Below are 21,951 nucleotides of genomic sequence, written 5' to 3' on the forward strand. Positions count from 1 at the left end.
GATTTGAAATAATGGGGGATCATCCGTTAAGGCAGAGAGGAGAGCAGAGGCAGAGTTAATATATTATTTTGGGGGGGCTGTTAATGAGGGCCTCTACGCTGCTGTGTACTGCTGTGTGGCTCGACCCCTCTGATTTCTCCCCCCCGTAATCGAATTAGCGCGGCCGGCTGAATGCGGCTAATGACGCTGCTGTGTGCGATGTGAGAGCGGCTCTTTGTTGACCCAGTCAGAGAGGCCTCCTGGCTGGGGGTGCAAGGATAGTTCACCAGGGGTGACGCAGGGGTTAAGAACCTGAGCAGAGCGACCAAGGCCCTGGCTGCAGGCAACGAACCCTGCCTGAGACAGGGCTAATTCAGTTATAAAGACGGAGAACAGATAAGTGGCCGTGGTGGGACGAGGGGTGGAGGGGGTGGGGCACTGGAACGATTGGGGGGGTGGCTGAACCATACGAGGGGAGGGGGGGTATTGAAAGGGAGATGGTAGGTAAGGCAAACATATGGGGCGGAGTTTGCTTTAGACGGGCATAGGAGCAGGGCGAGGGGGGAATGCTGTGATTGACAATGTCAAAACGGAACCCAACACACAGCATAATGAAAACGGACATTTCCCAATACAGCTGCATACAGACACTTTTGTACATTAATTACTCTTGTAACACAATGTAGTGTCGGTGAGGCGTCCGGTGCATTTCTGTAGCCAAAGACTGAATCGTGTGGGTGTTAGTGGCCCACTATATGGCATGTATCCAAAATGGCACCCTATTCCTTATAAAGCGCACAACTTTTGACCAGGGCCCCTATGTAGGGAACAGGATGACCCTCTCAACCTCATGACCAGGGCCCCTACGTAGAGAACCGGTTGACCCCTCAACCTCAATGAGATGATGTCTGGCGATACAGGTGATAAATGCAATACACAGTCTGGAGCTTAATACACAACACACAGTGTGTGTGTGTGTGTGTATATATCAATACAGGCCACTTACTTGGCTGAAGAGCAGATAAGCTGGGAGTCCTTATAAGCGATCAGGTAGCCCTGGTTCTCTGGGTTGTGAACAGTTACCTGCACAGAGCAACAACAGTTAGAGGAAATACAACACTTTATCTCAAATCAACTGAACGCATTACTGCACACAGAGCCCCTTCTAGAAGACTCCCACTGGATTCACTGACTGAGTTGATCAATAAGCACAGGCTTAGTGCCAGGTTAGCGCACACACACACACACACTAATCTAGCCTCAGCAGACCTGCAATCTAAACCTTCACTCTGTACTCGGGCTGAGAGTGAAACCGAGCACAACTGTAGGCTTAGGAGTCATGAACAGCTGTTACTAAGATCAATGTTTCCCATGGATACTTTATAAGTGACATTAAATAAGATCTAGGAAGCGCTATGAGCGGGGCCCCGATGAGGAATCAAGCCTTCTGGTGGCCAGAAGTGTTGTCCAAGACATTAGTATGTGTACTCACGCTCTCCAACACCCGTAGACACCTCTCAGCTCCCCACAGTGACGCCATCAGCTTCTCCTCGTCATCCTCGTGGCTCAGGTTCTCCACACATTCTTTTACTGCAGAAACAAGAAAAGTCAGTTCAACCACAACCACCTAAATCAGGTAAGAGTTCAACCGAAACAATGAAAACGCCACGTCCGCCCTTGGGGGATAGATCCAACATCTCATTGCCGGACATCAAAATTTGCCTACGTTTAGGCTATTCTTTATTAGTGATTAAAAAAAACATATCACAATATTATTTTGGACGATATCATAGCGATACTAACTCAAAGCAAAATAATTGCTAGGTAGAGTTAGCTAGTGCTAGTCGGTTGTGCCTGCGCCAAAACACCGGTATTTATCATCCTATAGCTTGTTCTCCATCTTTTTAAATAGTGAGCCAACATGTTTTCAGCACTTTTATTTCCATAACTGACCAAAATGAAATTTCTCCTGCCCTCATCTCTGCAGCATAGTGAGCAATATGTTTGGAACATCAAATCGCAACACATATAGAATCATGAGAATCTCAATACATATCGGCATCGAAGTATGGTAATAATATATTGTGAAGTCCCTGGCAACTCCCGGCTCCATTGTTTATACGTTGGGGTAAAAATCTAACTATAATGCTGGTATGGATGGCTCAGTCTCCATAGCAACGGCTCCGCTTGGGCTGCTCTGCTCAATGAAGAGACATAAGAGAGCAGTTAACGACTTGTCACTCAAAACTGTCACTCAAAACTCAAGTAACATTTTCTGTGAAATAATCTCCCTCTATATTTCACAAGGTTGAAGCACTTCTTGCATCATGTTCTGATCTTAATGAGACATGACTATATCACTCCAGAGCGACTTGAACAGGCCCTACCCGGCCCTAACCGGCTGTATAATGTCAGGGTCCGTGGGGCTCGGGGAGCAGAGCTCTAATGTCAACGCCAATACTTTCATGTCATCGCCACCAATCAACTGCATTACACCTAAGAACGACTTCAAATACCACCGATTTCCAGTGGTGTAAAGTACTTAAGTAAAAATGACTGCTTAAGTCGTCTTTTGGGGTATCAAAACTGCCGATTTCTATGTCCTAGCTATGCCACCAGCTTATCCAAAGAGGAGTTGGCATTTAGCAGTCACAATTTTCTAAATCTGAAAATAACAACCTCTAAATATTATGGAGCGAAAAACAGCCAAATATATCCAAATTGGATATTAACCAGACTGTGGGCCTCTTTGAACACAAATACAGTGGCTTTCGAAAGTATTCACCCCCTTGGCATTTTTCCTATTTTGTTGCCTTACAACCTGGAATTAAAATGGATTTTGGGGGGGGTTGTATCATTTGATTTAAACATGCCTACCACTTTGAAGATGCAAAATATTTTTTATTGTGAAAAACAAGAAATAAGACAAAAAAAACAGAAAACTTGAGCGTGCATAACTATTCACACCCCCAAAGTCAATACTGTAGAGCCACCTTTTGCAGCAATTACAACTGAAAATATATTGGGGTATGTGTCTCTATAAGCTTGGCACATCTAGCCACTGGGACATTTGCCCATTCTTCAGGGCAAAACTGCTCCAGCTCCTTCAAGTTGGAAGGGTTGCGCTGGTGTACAGCAATTTGTAAGTCATACCACAGATTCTCAATTGGATTGAGGTCTGTGCTTTGACTAGGCCATTCCAAGACATTTAAATATGTTTCCCCCTAAACCACTTGTGTCGCTTTAGCAGTATGCTTAGGGTCATTGTCCTGCTGGAAGGTGAACCTCTGTCCCAGTCTCAAATCTCTGGTAGACTGAAATAGGTTTCCCTCAACAATTTCCCTGTATTTAGCGCCATCCATCATTCCTTCAATTCTGACCAGTTTCCCAATCCCTGCCGATTAAAAACATACCCCCAGCATGATGCTGCCACCACCATGCTTCACTGTGGGTATGGTGTTCTTGGGGTGATGAGAGGTGTTGGGTTTGCACCAGGCATAGCATTTTCCTTGATGGCCAAAAAGCTCAATTTAGTCTCATATGACCAGAGTACCTTCTTCCAGATGTTTGGGGAGTCTCCCACACGCTTTTTGGCGAACACCAAACGTGTTTGCTTATTTCTTTCTTTAAGCAATGGCTTTTTTTCTGGCCACTGAGGTGTGTACGGCTTGAAGTGGTCTTATGGACAGATACTTCAATCTCCGCTGTGGAGCTTTTCAGCTCCTTCAGGGTTATCTTTGGTCTCTGTTGCCTCTGATTAATGCGCTCCTTGCCTGGTCTGTGAGTTTTGGTGGGCAGCCCTCTCTTGGCAGGTTTGCTGTGGTGCCATATTCTTTAATAATGGATTTAATGATGCTCCGTGGGATGTTCAAAGATTCGGATATTTTTTTATAACCTAACCCTGATCTGTACTTCTCCACAACTTTGTCCCTGACCTGTTTGGAGAGCTCCTTGGTCTTCATGGTGCCGCTTGCTTAGTGGTGTTGCAGACTCTGGGGCATTTCAGAACAGGTGTATATATACACAGGTCATGTGACAGATCATGTGACACTTAGATTGCACACAGGTGGACTTTAACTAATTATGTGACTGAAGGTAATTGGTTGCACCAGATCTTTAGGGGCTTCATAGCAAAGGGGGTGAATACACATGCATGCACCACTTTTCCATTTTTATTTTAAAACAAGTTACCCTTTTCACTTCACCAATTTGGACTATTTTGTGTATGTCCATTACATGAAATTCAAATAAAAATCCATTTAAATTACAGGTTGTAATGCAACAAAATAGGAAAAACACCAAGGGGGATGAATACTTTTGCAAGGCACTGTAGTGACAGATTTGATGAATATCCACTTCATTTGACAAGCTTTTTTTGAATAGGCACCAATGACCGCGTCAGTGTTCTGTCCCCCAACAGTCTGTGTTCCATTGATCTCTGAGCCAAAATGTCCACCCAGCTACAACTCCTTGTAAGAACATTGTTTCATTGTGTTATGGAATAGGTTAGGTAGATGGCAGACTACAGCTTACTACCACTTCCACACTCCATTCCCCCTGGTGGCAGCAGCAACCTTGTCCAGATGTTGAGCCTGGTTGATTAGCACTTTAGGTGCTGCCAATTAGGGTGATCGTGAGTAAGTAAGGCTGCGGGTTTGTTTGGTGGCCATTTCGTTTGGGCATGCCTTTGGTATTTTTCCTTTTTGTACATATTGATGTTTAGTCAGGCATTGCTCTGATTCCGGAAAATCAAGGAAATTAACGAGCACCACAATGTCTACTCCACCCATGCTCTACCAAGTTTTTCCAGCACACAGCTTTGACCCACTACAGTAGCTATGTTGGTCTATTGTACTTCAAACAATGTAGGCAGGTTGCGTAAGATAAACGGTCTCAAACTGTTGGTCTCTCAAGTCTCCACCGTTCTCTTCTCCGTAGAAGCAAGACGTGCGCAGTAGTACACACACACACACACACACACACACCCTGTCTATAGCCACTCAACAATGCTGTTTTAAGAGCAACCTAATAAGTGAAAATAAGCACAGACCGTGTGCGCACCGGTGCGTGTTGGGACTGGGAGCGGGGTGTCAAAACTATACACTAAAGTGAATGGTCAAAATGTCTCCGCCGAGAGGCAAATCCAGGACCTTCAGATCTTGGTGACATTAAACGTTAAGCTACGAACCCTGTCATGAACGAGTTATCTTGAAACTATTTATTAAAATGGACAGTCTGGTGATGACAGGAAGCTTTCGTTGCACAATGTTTCTGTTGTTCATTCACTCAGTACTGACTGAACGTTGATTTCTCTTGCTTGGTAAAAAGAAAAAGAAAAAAAAAGTAGTCTAAAAACAGTTGTGTTGAAAACAGTCACACAGCCAACCAAGTTACCAAGCATGGCATCATCCTTTGAATACGCAAAGGTCACGCAAGCAAGCAATGTTTGTGTTGTTTAACCTGGGTGCACTCGCACCGCCAGGCTACTTTTTACTTAGATGGCAACTTCAGGTTTTAGAGAACACACTGAAATGTAACTTGACACTGATAGTCAGCGCAACACGTGGATTATAATGACAAGAAAATTGCATCGACAGAGGGAGTGTACTGAATCAATGCATAAGGTAAGGGCTGTAACATTTGCTAGCTACATGGCTAAGCAAGCCAGATTGACCAGTGTATGGAGTAACGTTAGCTAATGTAAGATGAACAACACCCATTGAATGTTTTATACATTAGCAGCGTGGCAGTCTCCCAAAGTTTGGTGTTGACTATGAACTTTATTTACTTTAGCTAGCTGTGCTTTGTGGAAGAATATCAAAATACAGCAAGCGTTAGACCCTTGTTGGCTTGTAGCTAGCTAACGTTACTGGCTAATGTTAGTTGGCTACCTTACTGGCAATATAGTGAATATCCTTGGCTGTTCTTATTTGTGTTTGTGCTTTGATTACATGCTAGTGTCAAGGCCAACAGTTTGAACAGATGACTTCAGCCATGTGAAAAACCTTCCATAGCAAAATAAAGCTAGCTTCCTTTGCTTGTAGGTAGCTTGCCTCCCATCAGACTGGTGTTAGCTAGCTAATAGCACTGTTGCTGCGCAACTCAACTGCTTTGATCCGGTTTTAGAACTCCGTTTCGGCTGAAAAGATGTTAGCATTGTCAGAAATGCTACAAAAAGGTAGCACCTCGTTGGTTCTTAAAGGCAGAAATGAGCACGTAAGTGATAAATTATACATTTAATAAAAACTGTTTCACTTACAAACTTAGTCAATCTAAAAAAATGTCCAATGGTAACTTTATGGACACTACATTCTCGTTTTAATTCAAAGTCTAGAATTTGAGCAGAAAATACTAAATTGCTAAAAGTCCGATGTGTGGTTGTTGGTAATAGCCAGACTGCTCATGACGAGAGGCGGGGAGTGTGTTGTGTCCCTCTAATTGATTTGCGAATATTCGATATTGGTGTCATATTGGCTTAGATATGATGGTAGGGAGATTTGAATTTAACATTGAGCTTCAACCAATGCCATATTGAACATTAGTATACTGCCACATAGTGATTCCACCATTTGGGCTCTCCTTGATTTCCCCACAGGGAGTCATGAGTGAGCTTCATCAGGGCTGTCTGTACCCAGACAAACACAATGAAAAAGTAACACATAAAATACTAATAACATTCAATACAAATGAATTTTTTGTCATACCAACAATGCATTTTGAATCTAATTGAATTGTCAGCTCCTAGGATCAGGGAAACAATCCTTTCGGGGTGTTTAGCCTAGACACAGAACACACAGTTTCAGGGTAATGTGGTGTAGGTCTAGCTCACCTTTATCCACTATGTGGTCCAAGCCTCCCAGAAGCCTTAGCTCCTCTTTAAACCAGTCCCCGGCCCGCTTGGAGGTCAGCGATAACAAGGTCTCCATGGCTAAATGCCCCGTCTGCGTGCGCACACACAAACACAGGGAGTAATGAAAACACAGTTACATCACACATACAAATGGTATAAATGGACATTGCTGACTGTGAACTGTGATTCAAATAGGCCAACTATGACAGACAATAACAGGAGGAGGAACAGGAACAAAAATATGACTTCCTTCATTCCAGTGAAGGAGGGTGCCAGGAGAAGCTAGTTTGCATGCAGGTGGCGTTTGAATCCAACCACAACAATACCGCCGTCTCTAATTACATTGTCGATAGAAATACGCTTTCAAACACTATAATTAAATATTTTAAAGCAAACTGTTGAGCTCAAACGATAAGAGAATCTAATGATTAATTCAACATGGAAGCTAACAGTCTAACATTCAGAAATATAAAGAGTGCTTAAACGAATCAAAATAAGTTGGAGGCATTGAGGTGAATGGTCAGTCTGCTCTGTGAAGAATAGGGCTACATCCCAAATGGCACCCTACTTTTGATCGGTGCCCTATGGGCCCTTGTCAAAAGTAGTGCGCTACATAGGGAATAGGTTGCCATGTGGGACACCGACTACAACATCAGCAGAGAGGATATTTATAGAGGATGGGAGGGAAAAAAGACAGACATCAAAAGGCCTTGTCATGACGTCATCAAACGTCCAAATTAATCAGATCAAACTGTTTAAACTCTGTGCGGTTTGCCAGACCCAATTCAAATACACGATTTCCATTGGCTCTACCGTGCCAAGCCATAGTGTCAGAGTAGACTGTTCATCCATTTCTACAAGGGGATAGGTCACAATTTGTTTTATTTATACATACAGTATCAGTCAAAAGTATGTACACACCTACTCATTAAAGTTTTTTTTTACCATTTTCTATATTGTAGAATAATATCGAAGACATCAAAACTATGAAATAACACATATGGAATAATGTAGTACCCAAAAAGTGTTAAATCAAAATATATTTTAGATTGTTCAAAGTAGCCACACTTTGCCTTGATGACAGCTTTGCACTCTCTTGGCATTCTCTCAACCATCTTCACCTGGAATACTTTTCCAACAGTCTTGATGGAGTTCCCACATATGCTGAGCACTTGTTGGCGGCTTTTCCTTCACTCTGCGATACAACTCATCTCAATTGGGTTGAGTTCGGGTGATTGTGGAGGCTAGGTCATCTGATGCAGCACTCCATCACTCTCAATCATGGTCAAATATCCCTTACACAGCCTGGAGGTGTGTTTTAGGTCATTGTCCTGTTGAAAAACAAATTACATCCAATCTGGTTTGCGCTTAGTGGGACTGGTGTGTCGCTGCAGAATGCTGTGGTAGGCATGCTGGTTAAGTGTGTCTGGAATTCTACACAAGTCACAGACAGTGTCACAAGCAAAGCACCCCCACACCATCTCCATGCTTCACGGTGAGAACCACATGCGGAGATCATCCGTTCACCTACTCTGTATCTCACAAAGACACAGCGGTTGGAACCACAAAACTCAAATTTGGACTCATCAGACCAAAGGACAGATTTCCACCAGTCTAATGTCCATTGCTTGTGTTTCTTGGCCTAAGCAAGTCTCTTCTTCTTATTTGTGTCCTTTAGTAGTGGTTTCTTTGCAGCAATTCAACCATGAAGGCCTGATTCACACAGTCTCCTCTGAACAATTCGGCCAAAAAGGCCTGATTCAGTCTCCTCTGAACCGTTGATGTTGAGATGTGTCTGTTACTTGAACTCAGTGAAGCATTTATTTGGGCTGCAATTTCTGAGGCTGGTAACTCTGATGAACTTATCCTCTGCAGCAGAGGTAACTCTGGGTCTTACTTACCTGTGGCGGTCCTCATGAGAGCCAGTTCCATCATAGCGCTTGAGGGTTTTTGTGACTGCACTTGAAGAAACTTGAAATGTTCCAGATTGACTGACCTTCATGTCTTAACGTAAGGATGGACTGTCGTTTCCCTTTGCTTATTTGAGCTGTTCTTGGTATAATATGGACTTGGTCTTTTACCAAATACACTACTGTTCAAAAGTTTGGGGTCACTTAGAAATGTCCTTGTCTTTGAAAAAAAAAAAAAGCACATTTTTGGTCCATTAAAATAGCATCAAATTGATCAGAAATACAGCGTAGACATTGTTAATGTTGTAAATAATTACTATTGTAGCTGGAAACGGCTGATTTGTAATTGAATATCTACATAGGAGTGCAGAGGCCCATTATCAGCAACCATCATTCCTGTGTTCCAATAACACATTGTGTTAGCTAATCGAAGTTTAGCATTTTAAAAGGCTAATTGATCATTATAAAACCCTTTTGCAATTATGTTAGCACAGCTGAAAACTGTTGTTCTGATAAAATAAGCAATAAAACTGGCCTTCTTTACACTAGTTGAGTATCTGGAGATGCATTTGTGGGTTCGATTACAGGTTCAAAATGGCCAGAAAGAAATAACTTTCTTCTGAAACTCGTCAGTCTATTCTTGTTCTGAGAAATGAAGGCTATTCCATGCGAGAAATTGCCAAGAAACTGAAGATCTTGCACAACGCTCTGTACTACTCCATTCACAGAACAACCGCAAACTGGCTCTAACCAGAATAGAAAGAGGAGTGGGAGGCCCTGGTGCACAAATGAGCAAGAGGACAAGTACATTATAGTGTCTAGTTTGAGAAAGAGACGCCCCACAATCCTCAACTGACAGCGTCATTAAATAATACCCGCAAAACACCATTATTCACATTGGCGAAGAGGCGACTCCGGGATGCTGGCCTTCTAGGCAGAGTTCCTCTGTTCAGTGTCTGTGTTCTTTTGCCCATCTTAATCTTTTATTTTTATTGACCAGTCTGAGATATGGCATTTTCTTTGCAACTCTGCCTAGAAGGCCAGCATCCCGGAGTCGCCTCTTCACGCCAATGTGAATAATCCATTAAAAATCTATTGTTTCCAGCTACAATAGTCATTTACAACATTAACATACACTGTATTTCTTATCAATTTTATGTCATTTTAAATGGACAATTTTTCTTTTGCTTTCCTTTTAAAAACAAGGACAGTTCTAAGTGAGCCCAACCCTACCTTGTCACAACACAACTGATTGGCTGAAACGCATTAAGGAAAGAAATTCCACAAATTAACAAGGCATACCTGTTAATTGAAATGCATTCCAGGTGACTACCTCATGAAGCTGGTTGAGAGAATGCCAAGCGTGTGCAAAGCTGTCATCAAGGCAAAGGGTGGCTACTTCGAAGAATCTCAAATATATTTTGATTTGTTTAACACTTTTTTGGTTACTACATGATTCAATATGTTTTTTCATAGTTTTGATGTCTTCACTATTATTCTACAATGTAGAAAGTAGTAAAAATAAAAACCCTTGAATGAGTAGGTGTCCAAACTTTTGACTGGTACTATCTATATAAAAATGTTATTATAAGTCATGTTTTTTTGTTAACCGTTACAGATACCTCTGACTGGCTTGATGAAATTTGTGGGTTTTTTCCCCAACAACGCAAAAGAGAGAGGGGCGGCAGGTAGCCTAGTGGTTAGAGCGTTGGGCCAGTAACCTAAAGGTTGCGGTAGCCTAGTGGTTAGAGCGTAGGGCCAGTAACCGAAAGGTTGCTAGATCGAATCACCGAGCTGACAAGTTAAAAATCTGTCGTTCTGCCTCTGAACAAGGCAGTTAACCCACTGTTCCTAGGCCGTCATTGTAAATAAGAATTTGTTTTTAACTGACTTGCCTAGTTAAATAAAAGGTTAAATAAAATATAAGACAAGAGGAGGACAGAGGGTTGCAGCTAGCCTCCATCCTCTAAGCAAAAACCAGGGTCATATTCATTAGGGAACCAAATGGAAAAAGAATGGACTGAAACCGGGAGGGACCACCTGAACTTGTCCAATAGGGGAAAAAAAAAAGTGTTCTCCATTGCATAACATTTGTAGTTGAGACGAATATGACCCAAGGAGGACTATCTCTATGGGAGACCCGTACCGTGATGTTCTCCAGGTCCAGGTGCTTGTTGTGCACCGTGTCGCACAGCTTGCGGATCTTCTCCTTGACCTTTGACATCTCCTTGGTGGTGAGCTGGTCATCCTTGGCCACTGAGTGGTCCCCATCCAGCTCCAGCAGGCGGATCATCAGGTCTAGACTGGCCCGGTCCAGGTCCATGTTGAGTCTGTCTCGGCTCAGTATGTACATCAAACTAGCTGTGCACAGGGACAGGTTCTAGAAGGGGGAGGGGGAGAAGGAGGACAGAGAAAGGATATGTGAACCTGATATCCTGACTTTTTAAAGTGGTGTCACTAACGCAGGTTGTCACTTGGCAGGCTCCAGTTAACGGACTGAGCTTCTCCACTGATCTGACAGAAACCAAGTCAAGTCAGCCACAGTCTCTGGAGAGGCAGGGGCCTTTACTTACCGGGTGCTGTGGGGCGTCGTTGAGTGTCTTGAAGACCTGGGCCACCTTCCCCCTGGCTCTCAGATGCATTCTGAAGCTGGGCATGGCACACCTGGTGGCCAGGCTAATGACACTGCAGGGGAGGACAGATAAATACTGTTTTATTGAATTGAACAGAGAGGAGGGGAGTGGAGGGTCACTGCCTCTGCTAGATCATCAAGCTCTTAACTGCCCTGAATCATTACCTTAACCATAATGGAGATGCCAAAGAATGTGACCATGTACCAGTGGTTAGCGGAAGCGAGTCTTACCTAAGGCAGCGTGTGTTGAGGGGCTGGCCACTCTTCAGGCCGGTGGCCAGGTACTCGAAGTCGTCTGTGAACTCCTGGTTCTCTCCAAACTCCACCACGTCGTTGAAGTGTTTGACATGCTGGACTACTGTGTATAGCTGGGACAAAGAGTTGTTGGGTTAATCAAATCACATAACGTAGGTACTAGATCAAGCTGTAGAGCCCAGTCCTGCTATTCTCAGCATCAGAGCTATACACCCACCAACCGCCTGCCTTGTTGGTCAGGAGCCAAGACCACAAACACAAGACAGCAAATTAAACTGCAGATGGAATTTAAAGATGTGAGATGCCCATTACACTGCTCCTGCCTATGGAACTGCCCACACTGCAGTTCCTAGAGGGGCTAACACTGCTTAGCATGCAAGACACTGCTGTAATAAGATAAATAACTACAGATGGTTACATTAACCACTGTTTAGGGATTTAGGGATCCTGCAGTATTGTCTTATAGGAGGTATGGAGTAATCGATACACAGCCTCAGAATTCACTGATTCGTTTCAAGAGGCCTTTTCTAAATAAGATGAATTACCCCTGACCAAACCAGGTATGTCCGATCATTATCCTTTCAGTTGAATTGGTGCTTTTGTTCTCCATTTCAACATTGTAAACCAGGGCCCATATTCATAAAGTGATCAAGGATCAGGTCCCCCAGTCCAAATAAAACGTATTCATTATGATCTGGAAGGCAAAACTGATCATAGATCAGCACGTTTAATCTAAGATGATTGATACATACAGCCCCAGGACAATTGCTTGTTTTCTTATAGGCTGTGCTTTATAGATACTGAGTTCCAGACACAACCTGTGTTCGAATACCCATACTGTATACTACATACTTAATGAGTATATACACACACTACGTACTATTAGTTCATTTTAGTATACTGTAAACGAACGCTATCCTTTCAGTTGAGCATACTAGTGCTACACCTGTCTCCCAGAAGTTGACGCTGTCGCTATGCAACCTCTTGTTAGCATAACAAATTACTAGCTAGACATTTTACAACTTCGAGTGCATTCTTCAATTCAATCTGGAGTGCCAGAGTGCGCTCTGGGCGTTCGTAAATTCATCAGTTATTCTGAGCTCTGGTACACTCGAGAGTGCTTTGAAATCGGAGTAGCTAGCCAGAGTGAATTTACAAAAGCACCCAAATGTCCATTGAGAACACACGACTATACCACTTAGCTAAGAATGACTGGAATAATCAATAAACGTTGGGTAGTTAGTTAACAGTATATTAACTATATGCTATCTAAGTTAAATGTATTAGTAGCAAACTAACGTTAGGTAGCTAGCTAAAATACCGGTACATACGGCTGTAATGATATGCTATGTGGCGTGTAAGGATAGCCTAGCTAACATATTGTTAGCAAACATAATGTGTAAGGTAATTTATTTGAAAAGTCATTATTTTATTTCTCAATTATTTACAGCAAAGAATTTGTATCCGCTCTCGTTGGACTTCGGCTGCATATTTTACGCCATTTTCTGAAGAATTACATTACGGGCCCTAAAAGCATAGAAATAGTGTCCACTGTTAGTATACTTCGTATTTTGGCAAATTTAATACAACATCCCAGAACTTTTGGCATACTAACTTTATCCCATACTATGACCAATAAGCATACTACATACTCAATTTACATCACAAATAGTACAGTTAGTATGAGTATTCAAAACACAGCTACAGTGATGGGTTGCCAGGTAGAACAGAGAGCGTGTTGTGTTGAAGCTCACCTCCTTGTGCTCTTTCCTACATTTCAGTGCGGTGACGATGTCCTGGTAGGGCTCAGTGGGGAACGACACAGACTTGATGACTTTGGGAGGCGGGCACGGCGGCGCCTTGAACAGGCCATCGGCTTTGTGAGAGTTAGCAGAGTCCTTGCTGCCCCCGCTTGACTGGCTAGCCTGGTAGACGGATAGAACGAGAGAGAGAGAGAAACGAGAGAGAAACGAGAGAGAGAGAGAAACGAGAGAGAGAGAGAAACGAGAGAGAGAGGATAAGGAAGGAAGGAAGGAAGGAAGGAAGGAAGGAAGGAAGGAAGGAAGGAAGGAAGGAAGGAAGGAAGGAAGGAAGGAAGGAAGGAAGGAAGGAAGGAAGGAAGGAAGGAAGGAAGGAAGAAGTGTGTGTGTGTGTGTGTGTGTGAGAGAAGGGCAGAAGTAGAGACTGGGTTCAGAGGGAGACAAGCAGAACCACACAGCCACCTGCTCTCAGCTCAGTACACAGCGCTGCTGCTGATTCATGCTGTTGAACACCAGCCAACAGCCTCCTGCCCCTTACATAAGGCCAGATAAGGCCCAGTAAAAACACTCAGTTTCACACCACACACAGGCTATGAGTCTCTTCTAGCAGTCCGAGGGAAGGCAAGGGATGAGGGAGTTATAGGGACCTGTAATACATGGCTAACATTACGGATAAGGAGGAGTGTTCAGAGCGGTACTAACATCATTGGTAAGACGGAGGAGTGTTCAGAGAAGTACTAACATTATCGGTAAAGAGCGTTCAGAGCTGTGATGCATTTTTAAAAGGATAATGAATTCCAGGAAATGGCACAGTGCCACACATGCATCTAATGACATATGGAAAATGAATCAGACGCAGGGTGCATCCTCAATAGCACCCTAGTGGACTATAAAAAGGGAATAAGGTGCCATTTGGGACACAACATGGAGCAGTGGCCTTAAGGAGGTAAACTACAGTGAAGAGACCAACTGGAGCATGGTTTGTGGTGGAGGGAGCGTGAGGGTGAGGATGGAAAGGGAGTGTCGTATGGAAGTTATGGGTCGAGGGTATGGAAAATTGCATTAGAGTGTTCACTGTCCCGTTTCCATGTGACTGATTCAGCCATGTTGCTTGTACTTGAACAGAGAGCAAGAGAGAATGAGACAGAAAATGAGAACAGTTTGTGGTGCAGTGTTCACCAGCTGCAGAAATCTCATACCTCTAGCTAGCTGGATAGGCAGGCTGATGGGTGTGCCAGGGCTAGTATTTGGCGTGGGGTTGGTGGGTGACACCCGTAACTTGGGTGGTGCTTAGGGGGGGAAGGGGGTTACTCACGGGTGCAGTGGTTGAACGGAGTAAAGGCGGCGGGGGCAGCTCCTCTGGCTCTCTGTTCCAGTGTCTGGCATTGTACACAGCTTTAGTGGGAGACTACAGGGGAAACAGAAAAACATGAGGTAAGTCCATCAGGTTACTTCACATTCCATCACAGTTCAGCCTTTCCTGCTAGAACAGTGTTACTTAGAACACATCAAAATGAGAATCATTGATCATCACACTACAACCCAACTGCAACAGTATACTGTGTTTAAAAGCAACAAAGCTGATTCAAAGTGTAGTCAATTCATCCTAATTTGAGGAGATTTCTGATACTAGACATGATCTCAATGTCTTGGAACATAGCACCTCAATTCACTCATCAAAGTAGAGCAGGGGTTCCCAAACTGTGTTGGCCCGTGACCCCATTTTGATAAACATTTCTTGGTGACCCCACCATGTCAAAAAAAGTGATGTAATCAACAGCCAAAGTTGATTTGTTTTTTTTAAATTGGGGCCATGCCAGTCTATTACAAATCAGTCCGATAGAACTTTGACAGTATTTTAATCTGAAAGAAATATGGTTTGAAGTGACTGAAATGCATCAGAAAGGTATTGGGAAGTTCAGAAGATCATCAGGCAATAATGTTGTATGATCTTCTGTGTAGAAAACATCATATTTTTCCCCAGTCTAATTTAGTGCCTGGTCTTGTCCACTCAATTCTAACGGCTTGTGGGCATTGTAGAGGGAAACATTACGTATCAAATCAAATTTTATTAGTCACATGCGCCGAATACAACAGGTGTAGACCTTGCATTGAAAGGCTTACTTACGAGCCCCTAACCAACAGTGCAGTTAAAAAAAAATACAGATAAGAAAGTATGTACGTGTTCATTAGAGTTCTATCTTTCAAAATATTTTGTAGCATAAACCGTTCAAAAGATAGCGCCATATTTGTAGGAAGAAAACAGAAACCGCTGTTTACTATAACCGCATCTAGCGACTACCTGATGTAACCCCGGTTCTATGAACCAAAGAGAACTTTTCTCTCGCACCCCCATTTAGAGAGACACGATACAGAGAGCGGATTGGTTACAAGACATCAGTCTTTGTTGGATCCTGTAACAAAGAAGCCCCAGAGAGAGAGAGCGAGAGAAACTAAATGAATGCCTATTAAACCACCAGAGGCAGCCAGGACTGCTCAAACAGCAGGACTGACTAGAGACAACAGCCAGCGCTGTGTACATACACAGACAGGCGTGGGTATGCACACAGTCACACAAACCTCCTCTCTGCTTAAAGGGAGCCTATTGGCTCAGCCTGTTGCTGGGATATTAATAATGAATCAAAGAAAAAGGAAAAAGAGAACGAGAACAAACGTTGTCTGAGGACAGAGCACTGCAGGAAACAATGAACGGAGAGTACGGAGACGTTCATTTAGGCCCTCTACTCTTAATGATCCTAATCAAGAGGACACAGACAGGAAGATTCAACGCCCACCCCGCACCTCACCCCTATGGGAGTGTGAGCTCATGTAAAAGGCATTTTCTGTAAACATGGGCACTTACCGGTCACACGTGCACACACACACACGTGCACACACACACACGTGCACACACACACACGTGCACACACACACACCTGCACACACACACACGAGAAGGTCAGATACAAGGAAATGAACACTTGAGCCCTCCCTCCCCAACACTGCCAAATTAAGTCATGTTTGACCAAGGCCCTCAGACTAGACACACACACTTAGCAGAAGACTGAGGAGCTGTCATTTACAGCTGTAGGTGGGGTTCAATTAAACCATTCAACCAGCCATCAGCTGTTGTGCTCCAGGACCACTCAAGACAGTAACAGCAACCCTGCTCTGGTCTTATGAGACATGGGCAATTCCATGATAACGGAAATACGCTGAGACTCCGATTTGTCACTTGAAATTTTTTTTTTATACCAATCAAAAACCATTGAAATCAAAGTTTAACCATAGAACAAGGACTACTTTTAACTTCCACCACTGAATATTTCACAAAAAACATTTATAGGAAGAACTGTGCAGATACAAAGTTTGTAAATTGTTCAGAGTAGTCTTTGTGCATATAGTTGTATGCTTTGTTAAACTGAAATCAATAGTTTTTGTTTGACATACATTTAAGTGAAACATCGGAATCCCAGCTTAGTGATTCCGATACACATGCAAACATACTTGTATGACTCATGAGTACACCATCTCACACGCGCTAATGTCGTTAAACCTCAAATGAGCCTCAGATTTAAACGCTGTCATTAAAACACCAAAACAAAGCTGTGAAAGAAAATAGAAAAAAGCCACTTCATGTTCCTGCCAGCCATCAGCCAACCCAACCCTGTAAACCAGTTAGTTTTGTTAAAGACAGACAATCACAGAACGTGTGGAAACAGAGGGCATTACTATGTATGAATCCAACATGACAACCTACACCAAACATAGCGCCAAAACCTGTGACCTGTGACTAGTGTACTTCATATGTTAGGGAATAGGGTGCCATTTGGAATGTACACTACCACCAGCAAGGTATCTGACGAGATTATTGCCTCTTTCTCTACCGTATTCATCCCAGTCTTCTACGCCATGCTGTCGGTGAGCCACTGAAGTCATTAAGCCAGAGTGAGAATGATTATGATGAGGAGTGGTGGAATGCTGGGTCTTTAAACACCTGTGCATCTCTACCGAGGAGAGAATTGGGCTTGACACTATAAATAACCTGTGGCGCATTCTTAGGGTTCTCTGCAGGATATTTTAACAAGGTGATATGCCGAGTACGGCGTAACTGCCATTTCCTGCAATATAGAGCAAAAAAGGCCTTAAAAAGACAAACCCTGATTCTAATTTAATGACTTTTAACCGTCTGAAATGAGTCATTACCAACCGTCATAAACACCCACAACGTTAAACCCCGTGAGGAGAATAGCTCTCAAGGAAGGTTAAAAATGTTCTGAGTCTTCCTGCAATCCAATGCTGCTGTTTTAAGCGGGCCAGCACCACCCACCCAACCAACCAACACGCATCCTGTTACCGACGCCTGGCCTGCAGAAATCATTTTCACGGCGCAATGAGAGCACACATGCTCTCAGGTTCAACTGTTGCACGTGAAAAAATGCCCAACATCCATCTTGTGCACAAACATTGGAGCTCAAAGCCAAGAGAAAGCAGGAGCCATAAGCCTCTCCTTAGGCAACGGGCACACAAACAGGAAGAGAGGTTGGTTCAGCAGAACCAGACACAATAACAGATTGAAAACAGGAAGAGGAATCCTAGAAAAATCTATAAAGCAATAATAGCAAGACTTTTAAGAGAGATATGGGCCAAATCACTGCCTCGGGACAACCACCAGGGAGATAAAGAGAAAAAACAGCCAAGTTAACTGGAGGACTGAGAGTGGGGAAGATGGACAGACAAAGAGAGTTGAAAAGAGTGTGGGCAAAATGAGAGAGAGTCGGTAGATGTATCATATCCATGATTAATGTAGGAGAGCCAGTCTGGCTCAGAGTCTAGAAGTGTGCTGTGAACAGAGGGGAGGGAAGGGCAGCCTTGGCCTGTCCACACGCAGCAGACAGAGCCCTAACCAGCCTGACAGAGAGCGAGAGAGAGCTACTCAATAAACACAACACACTCGCTGTTCAGCCACGTCCACTCATCCAGACTGGAGCAGTGCTAGGTGCCCATAAACAGAAATGATATGAATTAGTCAGAGACGACATGATAATGATGGTGGCCGTTAAATCAACCTCGAACATCTGACAGCCGACATCAACAGATTGGCATATGGGCAAATCTACGGTAACAGAATGATGTGGAGACTCCAATGTTTCACTTTAAAATGTACGTCAAACAAAAACCAATGACAGCAAAGTTAAACAAACCAAACTCTATGCACAAGGCACACTGAAACTTTGACAAAAACACATTTACTTTAAGCACAGTGCAAATGCAAAGCTTGGTAACAGAATGAAGGCACAAACAGAACAAACCGTCATTCTTTTACCAAACTTTGCATCTGCACCGTTCTTCAAGTAAATGTGTTTATTTTCAAATTCAGTGGAAATTGTTATAAATCGTCCTTGTGCATAGCATGTTAAACTTTGCAATCATTGGTTGTTGTTTGGCATACATTTTAAAGTGACAAATACAGAGGCTCAGAATGTACATACACAAATAATGCATCAAGCACAACTGGTTATGCAGAATGAAAGAGGGAATTGTTGGATTATTATGCAAAACGGCAGCATTTTTCCTGTAATTTGTAAGCAAACTGCATGAGAAGAAGAGATTGTTATGCATCCAATTCAAATCGTTTTTTGTAAGGGTTCTTTAGTTACAGGCTTTGCCCCAAATGGCACCCTATTACCTACATAGTGCACAACGGGGCCCGGATCAAAAATAGTGCACTATATAGGGAAGTGTGCGCAATTCGGGACATGTCTATGTAAACTGCATGCGACAGAGTGCCACTTCACTACCCCTGCAGTTGGGCCAGTCGCAATAGAAAACGCTTCCTTTTGACGACTTATGAATACCCAGGTCCTTTTGGAGGGCTATTGTTTTTCAAATGACTTCAGCGCTTTTATTATTTTACTTGCATGGAGTACATTACAGGGCTATGTATGAGGAATCTCTGAGCAGAAAACACTTCCAAAGACTTGGAAGGCACTTTGGCACTCTACAGGTTTGTAGTAGCTCGAATGCAAAGACAGATTTGAGAATACACCTAAAATGTGCAAGTTGCCTTCACAAATTATGACTATATGAACCATTGTATGACCTATAACTTGTACTTAACAACCTCAACATATATAATGTGTCTGATTTTCCCGCAATATGATTTCACATCCCATTCCAAACATGGTCTTGCTCTTACAAATCAAAAGTGGAGCACTTACAGATGAAGTCCATCTAAGCGATTGGAGAACGGGCATTAATGGTTCTCTGGATGAATAAAAAAAAAAAAAAGAGGATGACCGTTGCTGGGTATGCAACTCCAGCTAAATGAGTGGAGTCCCATAGGTGGGGGCGCTTCACACCTATTGGTACCTAGGACCAGAGACCTTCAGTGACAGCTCTCATCTCTCCATTCATCCACATACAAATAATCCAACAAGCTGTTTTGGCCTGGCATCTCAGCAGCGCATACAGAGTGTAGTCTACTCATTCTCTGATGAACGTTCTGGGTCTAGTTCATTGGGCACCAAACAGACTGAAACAGGGAGGGAACTACCTGACCTTGTCCAATAAAAAGCGCTCTTTTTTGTTTTCTGTTGGAAAACGTTTCGCTGAGGCCTGATGAACACGATCCTGGACTTGAGTGCAGGGAGAGTTGCCATAGAACACTTCTTACCTTTTTGGGGCCACTGAAGATCTTCCTATTGGTCTCCTTGGATTTCTCCACCTGTTTTGCCTGAGTTCTCCTGGGCATCTCTAGGCCCACAGAGGCAGAGTTGTCCTCTGGGAAGTCCATCACATCTACAGCAGACATGCCAAAAGGTTGATGTGTGTTAGATTAGGACAGGAACATCAGTTCATTACCAAATCCATAGAATTACATAAACAGAATCCTATCGTGAATTATAAGATCTGTGACAGAGTCATTACTAGCCTAAATTGTTTGAGTATAGTAGATTTACATTTTAGTCATTTAGCAGATGCTCTTATCCAGAGCGACTTACAGGAGCAATTAGGGTTAACCCTCAAGAGTCGATGTTCGTGCCCTGCGGAAATCTAATTAGCGTCATTAAAAAAATCCACATCAAAATCCATCAGTTTAAGCTAGACACGTTTTATTTAACATGGGCTGCGTCTCAATCCACTGCGCTCGCCTGAAGTCGGTACAGATGATTTGCCAACTTCTGTCTGTAGCGGCCGAACAGTTTGGGCTACACACTAATCCCTCTATGGAAAGGTGAGTCTCTCACGAACATGTCGGTTGTTTTGCTCTAAGATGCCCACAAGCCTCTGAAGACAAGTCTAAAAGGCAAGTCTAAAATTCTCTAAAACGACATTGGAGGTGGCTTATGGTAAATAAATAAACATTAAATTATCTTGCAGCAACTCTGGTGGACATTCCTCCATTCAGCATGCCAATTGCATGCTCCCTCAAAACATGAGACATCTGTGGCATTGTGTTGTGACAAAACTGCACATTTTAGTGGTCTTTTGTCCTCAGCACAAGGTGCACCTGTGTAATGACCAAGCTGTTTAATCAGCTGCTTGCTATACAACACCTGTCAGGTGAATGGATTATCTTGGCAAAGAAGAAAAGCTCACTAACAGGGATGTAAACAAGAAAGCTTTTTGAGTTTATGGAACATTTCAGGGATTTTTTTATTTCAGCTCATGAAACATGGGACCAACACTTGGTGCGTTGATATTTTTGTTCAGTGTAGCTGTCCCAGACAAGTTTTTGAGATCGGAGACAAAATCCCTATGCCGTTGCCTACTCGGGGCACGTGGCCGTCACCAATGCTTGTTTAATGCGAGCGGGTCAGAGACGCAATTCTGAGGGATACCAATCTAGTCTTCGAGCAGTTCCAGACGTCCCGATATTTTCAAACGTTTGATTTTCTCAGCACAAAATCTGCAATGCTCTTGTAGTGTGATATGAGCAACAAGTTTTGAGAACGGTGATCAGCAATAGCCAATGAGAGTTCGCCAAAAAAAGCCAGTGAGATGCCATTGTTTCGCATCACCCAGAACGTGTAGACTCGAGCTGGAGCGATGACTAGTACTAGCATGCATTTGTACTTGCCTTTAACCAAAGCCAAAGGGTAAAATCGTTACAGTTCTGAAATGTACAAGCAATGTTATTTAATTCAAAATGTTTGCTAGATATTGCAACTCTGTATGGCAAGTGTGAATGTCTGACTGAATGCTTATGAGGCTACTTTGCTGCACAGCTAGTAGCTACGTTAAATCTAAGCACATCCTTGTTTTTGCGAGACAACTTGGTATCTTGAATCCTCACAACCAAGTGAAGAATTGTGCAGTGTGATCCGTCTGTGCCACATTGTTTAGTGCGCACCACTACGTTGGCAAGACAACTACAGGAAAGATGGTCGTTTAATGCGAGAAGCTCAGCGACGTTAGGATTTTGAAAGTTGTGTAGTGTCCACCAGGCTTTAGAAGTGTGTGTGTGTAGAGATCTCCATGTTCTTGAAATTGACCTTGACTGAGTCTGTCCTGTACCGATGCTGGTCTGAGTGTGTGTGTGTGTGTGTGTGTGTGTGTGTG

At 43.2% G+C, this 21,951-nt stretch overlaps 2 protein-coding genes across 3 annotated transcripts in view; one reads left to right on the forward strand and one right to left on the reverse strand.

Annotated features, from left to right (window-relative positions):
* The window catches only part of LOC106578987 (wings apart-like protein homolog), a 46,204-nt gene that overhangs the window by 12,974 nt on the left and 11,279 nt on the right, over positions 1-21,951 (reverse strand). For both annotated transcript variants that reach the window (XR_006760732.1, XM_045702429.1), the window contains exons 5-13: positions 20,063-20,187; positions 14,702-14,794; positions 13,381-13,551; positions 11,603-11,739; positions 11,313-11,424; positions 10,886-11,119; positions 6,809-6,920; positions 1,472-1,569; positions 986-1,062 (exon numbers count right to left, since the gene is read on the reverse strand). Coding sequence is in view for 1 of the 2 variants with exons in the window: in XM_045702429.1 (XP_045558385.1) it covers positions 986-1,062; positions 1,472-1,569; positions 6,809-6,920; positions 10,886-11,119; positions 11,313-11,424; positions 11,603-11,739; positions 13,381-13,551; positions 14,702-14,794; positions 20,063-20,187 (1,159 nt within the window). In the remaining variant the exon portion in view is untranslated. The remainder of the gene's footprint in view (positions 1-985; positions 1,063-1,471; positions 1,570-6,808; positions 6,921-10,885; positions 11,120-11,312; positions 11,425-11,602; positions 11,740-13,380; positions 13,552-14,701; positions 14,795-20,062; positions 20,188-21,951) is intronic.
* Positions 13,682-21,951, forward strand: part of btbd16 (BTB (POZ) domain containing 16) — a 49,366-nt gene continuing 41,096 nt past the window's right edge. The window contains exon 1 of the mRNA XM_014158355.2: positions 13,682-14,332. The gene's annotated coding sequence lies outside the window, so the exon portion shown is untranslated. The remainder of the gene's footprint in view (positions 14,333-21,951) is intronic.

This window comes from Salmo salar, chromosome ssa19 (genome assembly GCF_905237065.1).
Source record: "Salmo salar chromosome ssa19, Ssal_v3.1, whole genome shotgun sequence".
NCBI classification, from domain to species: domain Eukaryota; kingdom Metazoa; phylum Chordata; class Actinopteri; order Salmoniformes; family Salmonidae; genus Salmo; species Salmo salar.